Source organism: Pristis pectinata, chromosome 2, assembly GCF_009764475.1.
Source record: "Pristis pectinata isolate sPriPec2 chromosome 2, sPriPec2.1.pri, whole genome shotgun sequence".
Lineage (NCBI taxonomy): Eukaryota > Metazoa > Chordata > Chondrichthyes > Rhinopristiformes > Pristidae > Pristis > Pristis pectinata.
Window position 1 is genome coordinate 114,849,964 of NC_067406.1, and position 15,109 is coordinate 114,865,072.

Consider the following 15,109-nt stretch of genomic DNA (forward strand, 5'->3'; position numbering starts at 1 on the left):
AATGTGGTCCATGATTATGGGAAATAATTCAGGAGAGTAAGTTGTAAGGTTGATCATAAAAAAGATAGTGCAAGTGCTAATTTATAGAGTAAGTTAGAAGATACTATTACACTGTTACAATTTGTCTGAGCTTGCTTGCAATTGGGATGGATTTGCAATGTCATGCCTTATCTTGTTCATTAAAAGTGAGCTTCGTTGAAAAATGTACAGACTGGATCTGCAATAGCCTCAAGAGCTAAGTGGCAATGCTTATTAAAATGTAATCAAGTACACTGGTATTTCCAGAGAAAAGAAGAGGACAAAAATGGTTTTACGAAAAGCATTTGCCTTGCCCATATTCCAGTTTCAAATACATGCAGATGCTACATTGGAGGCCATGATTAGAGAAGACATGGCATGTACCTGAGAGCTAAAATTAATTGGGAAAGTAAAATAGAGATACAGCTGAGGAAAGAGTGAAGGTTTTAAACTCCTCTTGGTTCTGCCATGATTGTTGGTATTGTCATTCATCATTGGAAGGTAAATTAGACTGCCTATTGCAGTTCTTTTCAGCTGCTAATGTAAATCATTTACCTGAACATTTGAACAGTTGGCTGAAAAGCTACAGTTTATAACACAGATCTGTAAAACACTGCATGGCACATCAGATATGAGGTGGGTGAAATTTAAAAAAAAGAAACTAGTAATAGACTTAAACCATATTGTAATAATTCTGCGCTCACATTCCCAAATATTACTAGAAATTTTTACCAAATAAGTAAGTTTTTTAAATAAATCTATACATTATTCTAAATCTGAGTTTTCCTAATATGTGTAGGTTGGTTAGTTCATTGATCATTGTAACTTTCCCTTAGTGTTGGTGAGAATGAGGGAAGAATAAAATAGGATCAGTGTAGAATTAATTTAAATGGGTGCTTGATGGTCGGTGCGGACTCAGTGGACCAAAAATTCTGTTCCTATGCTATGTGTCTATGTGACTATATCAGGGGACAAGTGCAGTTATTTGCAAAATAACCAAGTAAATTAGTTAACATTTTGAGCACACCCCTTCTCTTAGGGTATACTGAACTATTGGTTAATATCAGAACCACACAAAAGAAACACTGACAAAACATTATGATAGATAATGTTTCACCTTCACACTGGGTGCTTCTTAAAATGAAGTTCAGCCATGAAATATTCCACTCACAAACTTGCTTCAGCTATTGCAAGCAAAGGGAATCTCATCTTTATGTAGATTTGCACATAGTACATTGAAAATGAAATACAGTAATGGCTGCATGTTGTACCCCACATCTGAAACTTTGTTCCTGTGACTTCAACCCTCTTCTCCCCAAGGTATGAGAGAACTTGAAAGGGTTTATACTCAACAGTTAAGATGTATTATATTCATTTAACTGGATGCAGATAACATTAGCAAAAGCTAGTATTTATTGCCTATGCCAAAGTGCCCTTGAGAAGACAGTGGTGAGCCACCTACTTGAACAGCTGCAATTCTTCTGGTGATGGATTCCCACAATGACGATGAGTTGGGAGTTCTATGATTTAGACCCAGTGCTGATGAAGGAACAGTAGGTTATGCTCCAAGTCAGGCAACATCATTCCTTGCATTTCCATTTCTCTTCTCTCATGCACCTGTTGTCTTTTTTTTACCTACTTGGTGGTAGGGCTATAGGCTTGAAAGATGTTGTTGGAATAACTGCAGAAGGAATTAACTTTTAGTGTGGTGGTTCATGCCAATTAACTGGACTGCTTTGTCCTGGACAGTGTTGTATATCTCAACTACTGGAGCTGTGCTGATCCAGAATATTTCATTGTACTCCTGATGTGTGCCCTGTAGATAATGTATGTTTCCTGTCAAAGCTACCATTCATAATTAGCTATTTGCCACCTGCAACACTCCAATTTAATAAGCAGGCTATACAAAAGACATGTTTGATTTGGCTGGGATGTGTTTAGTTATCCAAGCTCAGCGATTAACTGATGTTATTTGAGACAAACAAACCAAGATGAAGCCAAATTTCTGATCCAATAAAACTGCTAAAATTTGAGGCTTCAGGGAGGTGAGACTGTTGCTACAGGAAATTCAGCCTCTGACCCGCTCTGGTAACCATGGTATTTATGTGGCTTGTTCAGTTGTGTTTCTGGTCAAGACTGACCTTCAATATTGGTGGTGTCGCTTTGGAAATGGTGGTGTCATTGAACGTCAAGGGTTGGTGTTTAAACTCTCTCTGGCTGAGATGGCCACTACTTGGTATTTCTGTAGCATGAGTGTTGCTTGACGATTATCAGCCCATGGCTGAAATGATATGGAGCCTTGCTGTTTGCAGGGATGCACTGTTTCATTTCCTGAGGTGTTGCAAATAGAATTGTGCAATCAGTGACCATCCCCACTTCTGAATTAAGATGATGGAAGGTAATTTATGGAACAGGTGAAGCTGGCTGAGCCATGGCCACTGGCCTGAGGAACACCTACACTAATGTCCAGGGGCTGGTATGATTGACTTCCAATCAACCACAACTATCTTCCTACATGCAAGGTATTACTCTAAAAATTGGAATGTTTTCTCCTTGATGCTTGGAGCAAAGGCATAATGAGGTCTGGAGCTGTTTGATCCTGGCATCAGTGAGCAGATTATTGGTAAGTGTTGCTTGAGAACTGTGTTGGTGACAACATTTTCGATGATCAAGAGAAGCCACATTGGATAATTCCTGCTTTTTATGGCCAGGTCGATACCAGTGTCTCTGGAGGCATGGCCAGCTCTGGAGTGCAGGTTTTCAGTATAACATCCTGTCAGGGTGCTGCTTCCTCTGCATCCAGACATTTCTTGGTATCTGGTGGAGTGAGTCAAATTGGCTGAAGATTGCTTTCCTTGAATATGAGGATATCAGAAGGAAGGTGAATTGGATCATTTATGTGGTACTTTAAGTCAAGCATTTAGTTGCATGTGCTTCACCCTTGTCTTTACTACTCATGTGCTAGGCCCTGCCACCATGAAAGATGGAGATATTTTAGCAATCTCCTCTGGCCATTAGTTGTTTAATTATGCACCACCATTCACAGCTAGATGTGGTAGGTCTGTTGACCTTTGGTCTGATTCATTGGTTGTGGAAGTGCCTTGCCATGTCTACTGCATGCTGTGTTTTCTGCCTAGCACACAAGTAATCCTGTATAGCAGCTTTGCCAGGTTGGCATTTCATTTTCAGGTACACTTAGTGCTACTCCTGGCATATCCTGCTCTCCTTATTTGTTGAATGTGAAGATTTAGGGTGGTGGAAATTAGGGAGACCATTTAAAATCAGAAGCAATAATAAAGCAAAGAATTAAAAGGTTAAGAGGCCTAATGGTGATATGAACATCAAGAGAAAATAACAGACTTGGAAAAACCACTAAGAAACTGAAAACTGAAAAGATTGTCACTGGCCCAAGAAACCCTAAGAGATGAAGTAAATTTGACGTAATCAAAGAATTTATTGAAAGTGGAGTGAGATAACAATCAATAACTTAACATTAGATGATGCCACTGAGCAGCCAATGAGAAAGAAGATGGCTATTTGAAGATTTTACACCTTAGAAACTTGTACATAATCTTGAGATTGGTGAAATGTTAGAGGGTTGCTACGCTATATAGCACGAAAGTTTAGCTAGATTTAAGTAATGTGAGTTGTCTATATGTCAGCTTTATTTAATGAATACATTTCATATATATCCCCAAACCAGTGTTAATTCGCTCAGTTCTAAAAAAGTTAGTGGATACTTTGGCTGTGAGCATCTTCCAAAATTCCCTTAATTCTGGAAAGCTCCCACCAGATAGGAAAAACAGCAAGTATGACACTGCTATCTAAGAAAGGAAAGACATACAATACAGGGAATGACAGAGTACTCAGCTATTAGAAATTAGAAAAATGATGGAATCAATTCTTAGGGAAGTGATAAAAGACCACTTAGAAGAACACAACACAATTAGACAGAATCAATATGGCTTTGTGAAAGCGAATTAGGGTTTAACTAATTTATTATATTTATAGTCACAAAGTCATAATGAAATAAAGCACAGAAGCAGTCCCTTTGGCCCACTGAGTCCATGCCAACCATCAAGCACCCATTTACATTAATCCCATCCTAACCCATTTTATTCTTCCCCACCCCCAAATTCTACCCATCATCCACACAGTAGTGTAATATACAGAGCCAATTAAGTTACCAAGCCACATGTTTTTGGGATGTGGGAGGAAACCACAGTACCTGAAGGAAACCCACAGAGTCACAAGAACAACATACAAACTCCACACAGACAGCATCTGAGGTCAGGGTCAAATCCAGGTCACTGGAGCTATACCAGCTATGCTACTGTGTCACTGAATTTCTTTGAAGATGCAACTTGCATGGTGGGTCAAATTAAGCCAGCGGATATAGTGCATTTGCCTTTCTAAAGGACATTCAATAAATTGCTCAATGAAAGGTTCCTACACAAGTTACGGTTTCATGAGTTTGAGGACAATATATTAGAATAGAGTGGGGAATAAATGAGCCATAAAACGTAACCAGTAAAGTGAGGCAAAATCAGTATTGGGTCCTCAATTATATTAATAACTAAGTGGTATTCAGAGAGCTGTCATGCAAGAAATACATTGTTAGCATGCAGCTATAGCAAGTAATAAGAAAGCGTATTTGAACTTTGGCATTTACAAGAGTAAGGAAGTCTGAAATAAAACAGAAGTTCCCGGATTCATGCAGTGGGACAGGTAACATCTGCAGATGGAGACACTGAGTTAACGTTTCAGATCTATGGCCTATCATTACTAAGGTAATGTTATTGTCACTGCACAGGGTTTGAGTAATACCACACCTGGAGCGCTCTGTATTGTTCTGGTTTCCTTATTTAAGGATACATTTGCCATTCAGGTAGTGCAGCAACGACTCAGTAGATGAGGAATACAGACTAAAAAGAAAGAACTGGCCTACACACTGAAGTTTACAAGAATGAGTGGTAATCTCATTGAAACACAAGATACTGAGTGACCTTAGATAGGGTAAGTGCAGTGGGTTTGTCTAGAAAGTGCAGGCAGAGGGAAAATTCTTGGCCATTTATGACTCAGGTGAGAATAGATTTCTTCTTTCAGAGTTGTGAATTTTTGGAATTCTGTACCCCAGTGAGCTGCAGATACTGGCTGAGATTGATTGATTCCACTATAATGCAAAAATCTAAGATTATGGGAATTGGGCAGGAAAATGGAGCTGAGGCCAAAGATCAGCTCAGCCATCACCTTAGCGAAAAGTGGAGCAGGGTTGAGGGGGCCATATGGCACATTTCTACCCCTGTTTATTATGCTTTTAAGTTGATTAAGAATCTTAGCCATCAGGATATTTGGCAATGCTAAATTCTAATGTTTTGATTCTACAATGCAGAACACAAAAGCAAGATAAATTATAAAACCATTTACACTGCTGCACACTAAATTCATTAAATTGTGCATTAAGATTTAATGCTCTACTTCAAATGCATTATAAGTAATAAAACTTGTAAATAGATGCATTGTGAAACTACTTTAAAGGGGATCTGTTAAAACAGGTATACCTAAATACTTTTCCCTTTGTCAATAGTTCTGTAATATATTAGCATATAAATACCATCAAGTTCACTGTTACACCCTTGATGCTTATTTGCAATACATTTATAACTTGCGCATTCATATAACAGGCAGTTATTAATATTTCAAAGAATTGCATTATACTATAAATCTATATTACTATAAGGCATTCTTATATGTTGAATTCAACACTTTACAGCCACTAATTCTTACTTACGTGATTCTTTGTTAAGAGAGCCAGTGATTGCTGTGTGACAACATCTTTATAATTTTGATCAGTTACATCATTTCCATTTGTGCAAGATTCTTCTCTACTACTATCATCAGATTGTTCAAAATCATCACTGTCTTGGTCCATTTCCTCTTCATCATCTTGTTCTTCTTCTTTGTTCCCTTCTTTGATCTCTGTTGTGATTTGGTTGTTGTTTTCTTCTTCATCAGTTGCAGTGGCAGGAGCCTCTTCACTGGTGCTGCTACATGCCTCAGCTCCATTGCCATCAGCATTCCTTATACAGTTCCCCTCTTGTACCTCTACGACTCTATTCATTTGGTCTTCCTCTCCATGACTTAATGAGGCATTACCTCGGAGGGACCCTCCAGTTCGATGCCTCTTGCTGCCCCCAGACAGCAATTCCTGGTTCATGTCCAACAGCCAGCTTGCTACTTCCTGAATTTTTGCTAGATTGGTGGATCGTGTACAGGTTGTTGCAGCCTGAGAACCAAAGAGATGAGACTAAATTAGAGAAAGTTACTTTATATTCCAATATTAGATCGCCAAAAATTTTCAACAAAGACACCAAATATTTTTTAATTGATACTTAAATATTTGAAAACTTTGAATACCAAGAAGTGCAGTATATGTAAATTTTGTTCTGATAATTTTACAAAATGTGTTTGGTCATTAGTTATGGTTCAAGATAATTCAACAATACAGCACACAGGGATAAAGATAAAATTAAATTGAACATGGTGAAATTAAATTACTGTGGATGCTAGAAGTTTTAAATCAAAGCAGAAAATACTGGAAATACTCAGCAGATGAAAAATTAATTCCTCTTCATTCATATTGCTGACTCAGTGTTTCCAACATTTTCTGTTTTTATTTCAAAACATTTTAGATGCATGGAAGACTCTGTACTGAGAAAATTCAACCAGAAAATAAGGAAGATGGAAATGGAGTCTGGATACTGAGCAGCTAGCTATCTGCAAAGTAAAATCAGTTTTTCTGAAACATCAACAATTCCTTTCCCCCCTCCCCACCCCAAGGACGCTGCTCCACCCACAGTTCCTCCAGCAGATTGCTTGTTGATCCAGATTCCAGCAACTGCAGTCTCATGTCTCCATGCGACAAAATAATTGTTTATTAGAAATAACTTAATTGCCAGAGTTAGCTCACTTGCCTTAAATTATATACTCAACAAAGATAAAAGTATTATGGAAATAACTTCCTGTATTAAAAAAAATTACACAAAACCTTTTTATGACACATTCAAAACACAAGTGCTCAAAGAGAACAGGCTAAATTTAATGGCCAAAATGCCAAGTTTTATTCTTATTGCCAATTTTTCCTTTCATCTCTACAATCTTGCTAATCCTTTATCTTCAAACAGCAACAGTGGTTGCTCTCCTGTATCTCACCAAGTGGACTAGAGTTCAAGGTGGAAATGGAAGACTGAGTACTGGCTGAGGTAAGGTCACACCTGATCCTGTCTTCCCCAGGCATTCCCGGAAGCATTTCCAGCGGGCTTCTTGGCTTAACAAGTAAGTGGTAGGCAGGCCAACTTTTCATTCCCAAACCTCAGGACACTCTGGCCAATTATAGCACTAGTATTGCTCACCCATTTAGAACTTCCCAGTTTACATGGATCTTATACAATTACTACTCTACTGGACTGGAGGAACTAGCTTTTTGAAAATAATCAAAACAGTGCATCAGAATGTAATTTTTCTTTCTCTGTCCTTCAATACAATTGATGACATTTCCAACTTGTGTGATAAATCAATTCAATTCCCACCATTACATAGAATTAAAAACATTCACTTACATGAGACAATTTGTGAATACAAATCGACTAATACCTCGTGCCCTTGAAAGAGCCTCGAGTAAACACTGCAGGTACAATTTTTGAAATCTGCTACACAGTGTCACTTACAAACACATTAATAATTATGATAAGTGAATCTTGAACAGCAAGAATAAGGATTCAAAGTTTATTGTATTTATCCCAATCAAATATCCCTTACAATAATCACAAAAGTAAGTCTTGCACACAGCTTGCAGCACTTAACATTCATCTCCCAAAGCCCAGTGAAAGAAACTACTTATTAGGTTAAAAACTACAGTCATCAGGATGCAAAATTTACGTATCCGAGAAGCTCTGTTTCATTGAGTACAAAATCAAGGACTTATTAACTGAATGCCTTTCATACAAGTTGACATTAAAATTCCAGCATAAATTATGGTTTTAGAATTTGTCCTGCCCACATGGAAAAAGTCAACGTAATTAACTTCTGTCAATGATTAACAGCACACTGATTTTGTGGTAAGTTCATGCTTTATTAACAAGCTAGTTTACAAATGTTAATAGGTGGCCGGGTAAAGACAGTCTAAAATCACAATTGTGATCTACTTGGGGATGAGTCCAATTAAATATAGGATAAGAAAAGTGAAGTTATTGCTCAATAGCAACCTTGTTATTCAGAAAGAAAACTATACTGTTAGATATATAAATTAAATATTTTCTTATTTCTTTCCTTCTGATTATATTTTAAGTTTCGTTTAGAATCATATCAACTGCCACAAAATACAGCATTTTGTGCAAGTTGTATTATTTGACATTAGTTATGCTAATTAAGTGCTCTCAGGTTGCAAATAATTCCAAATATATTGATAAACTCTATCAATATTTCCAGCCATGAATGTCACACATTAGTAAATCATTCACAATAATGCCGTAATGCAGTATATGATTATTTTTATACTTTTTCAACCAATTACACAAATGCTCCTCGGAAAGACTCAGAAGGGGACAGACTGGTGCTTCCATATATATATCCTGTGTATCTCAAAAGATTCAAGTAGCATTTTTAGAAATATTTGTGAATGATATGCTTTTGCATTGTATCTTTCCCTTCAAACATCATGAGGAATTTCTATGTCTCAAGTATCTAAGGAGCTAAATTTCACTGCAATTCCTCTTTCCTGACTCTAGTGAACAATGTCTAAAACAAATTGCAAATGAGACAGAATCAACTGAGGAAACTGCACATTATGGGATATAACTGAATTTTTTAGGGAAACTGCATATTACGTTATTGGCCAGTTTAAACCACAGCCAGCTCCAGGCTTAAACAACTGTGAATGAACATGCTTTCCAACCATACAGTGTTAAAGTTCCATGCATGGTGCATTTTCACTGAGGTTACCTGCATACTCCAATCAATAATAATGACTAATCAGCCAGCTACCCTTTCCTGTAGCCACTAAGAGTTATGCAATACAGAGTGAGTATAAAAAAGGATCATCAGACATATTTTTCTTAATCTTTGCAAGCTCTTCACTGGGAACACAGATAGCAACCAGAAATTCCCTAGGCGTTTAATACTAGCTGCTTCATTGGTGATCTAATGCATTCTAACTGCATCTAACCCAGTGTGCATTTGATGAACAGTATCTACCCAGCATGCATTTCATAAGCACACTGACAGGTTATCATATCACAACTAAAACCTCATTTGTGTCCTATGAAATATTTATCAATGCAGCAGTTTTTATAAGTTATTGCAGCCAGAAAACAAATCTCAATACACCCAGTATAAGATATTAAATGTCCATTTAGTACTGCTAGAAATGCTGTTTTGTTTTTGAATTAGCTGCTTGAAGAACATGGTATGTTTGTTTTAAGGAAAGAGGGATTGCAGTGAAATTTAGCCCCTTAGATACTTGAGACATAGAAATAAAAATATAGTAATAAATAGCAGCAGAAAACAGGACCATTCACATCGTAATTCTGTAAAAAAAAAATCAAAATCGTCACAAAAAAACTTTCAAAATTTCTATAATTCTCTATATTAAAAGGAAAAGATAATGTTAACATTGAGATTATGGGCACAATTTACTCTCCAAAATAGAAAACCTCACACTTCCAAAATGCTGACTATAAAGCACTTTTTGATTCCCCAGTGTCATGACAGGCAATATACAAATGCATGTTTCTCATTTTACATTGTGAATTTCATTTTTAGGAAATCTACCATAAACAGAATGATTACGGTTAGCTGAAGGATTAAAATATCTTGACTGGGTTTTGAACAAAATGATGTTCAGCAAAATGCTTGGGATGATTCCTTAGCTTAATGTAGATTTGTAAAGCATGCATTACTCAGTGGATACAATTATTGTTGAATATTTTTTATTTAGGGTCCCACGCAGGGAGAGGGTGGTGGAGGGGGGGGGGGGTGGGTAGGAGAGGGATGTGGTTGGTATGCTGAGGAAGGGAGCTGTATTTATCAGGCACTAAATTGCTGGGAAATGCCAGCAATTCTGAGCAGAAATAGTGTTAATTCTTGGTTTAAGCACTGTCATGTTTGGGATACCGGTGCAAAGATACATGTCCCAGTCTTGGAGAATGGTCTTCTATGACATTCGAAGTTGACCTCCTCACAGGGTTCAATGGCAGAGTGCAAACTTGTGACAACTCCCCATATTTACCACTTTCAATCTGCCTGTTGAACCTTAGAAATTGCATGAGAACAGTGGGCCCATGTATTTCAATGGAAAGGATCAGCTGCAGGGAACAAAAGTAGATATTAGTTAATTTACATTTTGAAAATTAATGTGGAAAATAGACAGAACAGAATAAATCCCAAAAGAGTGCTGAAATTTTCAAAAATTAGATTGTGTATTACCAACGTCTTAAAGTCCCTCAGCTCAACATTACAGTGCTTACAGAGGAGCAAGAAGTTAAGTGCACTGGTATTGACACCCCACACATCTCTGACTTCGGCATTTCAATGGGCAGGATGCAATTCAGAGAAGAGCTGAACAGCGTGAAGGACATAGTGATTGTTCTTTACAGAATCTCAGCTACAAGGGAGCACATATAACTCATTATTATAAGCACTCAGGAAGTTGAGATCTCAAAATACCAAGATAAAACCAACAGACTAAGGCTAGGAATGTATACTTTGGTGGCACTGGACTGGCTGTTGACACAAGGAGATACACTTGCAGCTCCTTATGTAAAAGAAACGGGACGAACAAAGCCTGTAAAGACAAGGACTTGGAAGTCATCAGTTATTCAATGTACTCAGATCATCCTTTAGAAATTACTTTTTGAAATTACTGGATGCAATGATTGGCATAGATATCCTGAGAAATGGGGCAGAGGGTGATAAATGAGGTGAAAACAGTGCATTTATGCTTTCTATGCTGCCATTAACAATTCCAGAAGAACAGCCTGTGTTAAATCATTTCTTGGTCCGAAAATACAAATATTTTCTTGGTTGACTGAGTGCAAGGAAAGCGGGACTGTGTTTGACCTGAACTTAATGCCATTATATGAAGCAAAATAAGCAAATGCTGAAATGTGCTTAACCTGTGCTGCTTCTTCAACACTACGAAAAGTTGATCAATTGGCCACAAGCTCATTGCTGTTTGTTAACCCAAAGACATGATGCATTAGGTTGAGTACGATGGGGGATTCCTGTGGTGAACCTGACCATGAGACATAAACCCAACTGTGCTGGTTATATACTGTACATGGGGTAGAAAGGAAATACCAGATCAAATTACAAATTCTCAAAAACAAAAAGGCTGAAAAGAAAAGTACATGGCAGCAACTCATTTTCTAAAAGAAGATCCATAAAAGATCCAAGACAATCTTTAGAATCCCAGAGCATATGCTGTATTTCATGTCACATAGAATGACTCAGGACCAAAAACTTTTCAGAAGCCTGAGAGACATAGCAGCTTCTAGTATTCAGTGCTTTGAAACAAATCTTCTCAATTATATTGCAACTCCAACATGGAGATAGAATTGAATGTACCAGAAGGAATTGAATGTACCAGAAGGAAGGCTTGCAGGCACATCTACAAAGTTAATTGCAATATTCTGAACTGCAACTGTATGCTGCAAAAGACAACAAACCTAACCTGGAGCCAATCCAGTGGATTGGATGTGCCAGCCATTACATCAAGAACAATTTTTCTCTTGTAGCTGCAAGGTGATACAAAATACTTACCAGCTCGTGCTTCTTCACATGGATCTATAACTACCTGCTCATGCTTAGTTGTTAGCGTTGGGAGAGGAGAGATCTTTTTATTTAAACAGGCAAAACTAGTCAAATGAGTTTCAAGCAGGTATCACACTTCCAAATATTGTTCTCTGGGCATTGCCTATCAATTATTAAGGAACCCACAATATTTAAAAAGTTTTGAACAGCCAAATGCCATGTGGGTTAACTGATCAAGGCAGGCTCCAAAGAAATTTCATTCAAGATACAATCTGAAAAAGAGACATAGTAATTTTCCACACAAGTCAAAATTTGGGCAAAAATTAAAATTCTCTGTAGCAGTTTAAATTGAAGGAGAAATTCTAGCACTTAGAACAGTACAGCACGGGACAGGCCATTCAGCCCACAATGTTGTGCTGATCATGATGCCAATTTATACTAAATGTCCTCCTAATGTGTATCATCTTTATCCCTCCATTCCCTTCATATTCATGTGTCTATCTAAAAGCTTTTTAAACGCCACCAAACTGCCTGCTTCCACTACTACCCCCTAGTAACCTATTCCAGGCACCTACCACTCTGTGTAAAAAAACTTGCCCCTCACGTCACCTTTAAACTTTCCCCTCTAACCTTAAAAGCATGTCCTCTGGTGTTTGACATTTCTACCTTGGGGAAAAGATTCTGACTGTCTACCCTATCTATGCCTCTCATAATTTTAAAAACCTCTATCAGGTCTCCCCTCAGCCTCTGACGTTCTAGGGAGAACAACCCAAGTTTGTCCAAACTTTCCTCATAGCTCATACCCTCTAATCCAGGCAGCATTTTGGCAAACCCCTTCTGCACCCTCTCCACATCCTTCCTATAATGGGGCGACCGAAACTGCACGCAATACTCCAAGTGTGGTCTGACTAAAGTTTCATATAGCTGCAGCATGACTTCCTTACTCTAAAACTCAACACCTCTACCAATGAAGGCAAGCATGCCATACGCCTTCTTTACCACCTTATCCACTTGCTTAGCCACTTTTAGTGAAACACGGACTTGGACCACAAGCTCCCTCTGTACCTCCATGCTATTAAGGGGCCTACCATTAACTGTATACTTACTCCTTTCATTTGACCTCCCAAAGCACAACACCTCACACTTGCCCAGATTAAACTCCATCTACCACTTTTCTGCCCATATCTGTGACTGATCTATATCCCACTGTATTCTTTGATAGTCCTTTACACTGTCCACAACTCCACCAATCTTGGTGTTATCCACAAACTTGTTAATCCACCCATCTACATTTTCATCCAAATCAATGAAATATATCACAAACAGAGGTCCCAGCACCAATCATTGTGGAACACCACTCGTCATGGACCTCCAGCCAGAATAACAATCCTCCACCCCTACTCTCTGTCTTCTGTGGGCAAGCTAGTTCCGAATCCAAATATACAATTTACCCTGGATTCCATGCATCTTTATCTTCTGAATCAACCTACCATGAAGGACCTTGTCAAATGCCTTACTAAAGTCCACATAGATAACGCCCACTGCCTTACCCTCAACAAACTCCTTTGTTACCTTCTCAAAAAACTCATTCAAGTTTGTAAGGCATGACCTGCTCCGCACAAAGCCATGCTGACTGTCTGAGCAGGCTATGCCTTTCCAAATGTGTATAAATCCTATCCCTCAGTATCCTCTTCAATAGCTCACTGACTTGAGGGTCACTGGCCTAAGATTATCTGGATTATCCCTATTTCCCTTCATGAACAAAGGCACAATATTTGCTACTCTCCAGTCCTCTGGGATCTCATCTGTTGCTAGTGAGGACACAAAGATCTTTGTCAAAACCCCAGCAATCTCCTCACTTGTTATTAAGAACGTTATTAATTGATAACGAATAAACTGGGAAACAAGCCTTTGGGATAGTTGTAGGGTATCTGCCTTTCAGTTAGAAGGTGTAGGCAGTTATGGGAAATGGTGCCTCAAGTTCAAATTTTGAACACTAAATCAATGTCTAGTAGAATGCCTGGCCATCCCTGCTCCCTCAGCTCTCCCTCCAACCGATTCTGTGAATTGAGATGACTCACAACATCCTCCAGACTGTGTGATATGTAGATTGAAGAAATAAAAATTAAACATCAAAAATACTGCTGTATCTATTGGGTTTCTCCATTTTGGGTGCAATATATGTTTCGTACATATATTCTACTTTCAGCTGAGATAGACTTTCCCTTGGATTATATATATAACATTCCTTCAAGGGAGGGAAGCAAGGGCAACCAAAACCAAGAGATAAGTGAAAAATGAAAAGGAAGACAAAAAGGCAGAACACGGGTAAATAAGTGGCTAGTCCAAGTTAATCCAACAGACTTTTAAAGGCACATTAACAGCAAAAGGGTTGTCATAGAAGCTATTGAGGCAATTAAGAACCAAAATGGAGATATGCTGGTGGATTAGTAGGTATGGGCAAGGCACTTGAGGAGTACTTAGAACTGTTTACCAGGAAAATACTGTTAAATTAGTGGCAAACTGAAAGGTTGCCTGGTGCTGGATTTGATAAACCCAATAAAGAGGAAGTTAGAAAGGCTGTTGATGAAATCACCAAGTACTGATGGGGCATATCCTAAGCTCCAAGAAATTGTGAAGGTGCCGGTTATAATATTCCAATCCTACCCAAAGGAGTGAACAGAATCTTTCAGTCTTGCAAAATGTTATATCGGAAAAGGAGAGAAAGCATTCAGTAATAGGAAAGTACCCAGAAATAATAAGCTGGGATAAAATGAAGTCACTTAGATAAAAAAGCCAGCACAGATTTGTTGAAGGCAAATCATGCTTGACTAATCTGATTTCAGTTTATTTTAAATGGGTAATAGAGAGTTGATGAGACCAATGCAAAACCTGTTATGAATATCAGTTTCAATATATATCATATACATATATATAAAATATATGATAGCAATGTTAGCAAAATGAAGCCCTGATAACAGTAAGGAATCAAAACTGTATAAGGGTTAGAAAACAGTTGTGACATTCAGCTGTCTTTTGGACTGGAGAGAAGTGCATAATGGTATTCCTGATGGTTCAGCACAAGGACAACATTTTTTGATATACTTAAAAAACATGGACTAGGGTCTCAGGCCACAATTTTGAGAATTGCAGATGATAACATTTTGGAGAGTGGTGAACAACAAGAAAGAAGTATATTGTCAGGATGGTGGAAAGAATGGGCATTGGGCTGATGAAATTCAATGCACGATGGATGAAATAATGCATTTAGAAGGAAGAATGA

At 38.0% G+C, this 15,109-nt stretch overlaps 1 protein-coding gene across 5 annotated transcripts in view; it reads right to left on the bottom strand.

The window, feature by feature from the left end:
• Positions 1 to 15,109, bottom strand: part of fbxw7 (F-box and WD repeat domain containing 7) — a 235,794-nt gene that overhangs the window by 122,125 nt on the left and 98,560 nt on the right. For all 5 annotated transcript variants that reach the window (XM_052010116.1, XM_052010115.1, XM_052010111.1 and 2 more), the window contains exon 2: positions 5,810 to 6,304. In XM_052010116.1, the coding sequence (XP_051866076.1) occupies positions 5,810 to 6,235 (426 nt within the window). In that variant the 5' untranslated portion in view covers positions 6,236 to 6,304. The remainder of the gene's footprint in view (positions 1 to 5,809; positions 6,305 to 15,109) is intronic.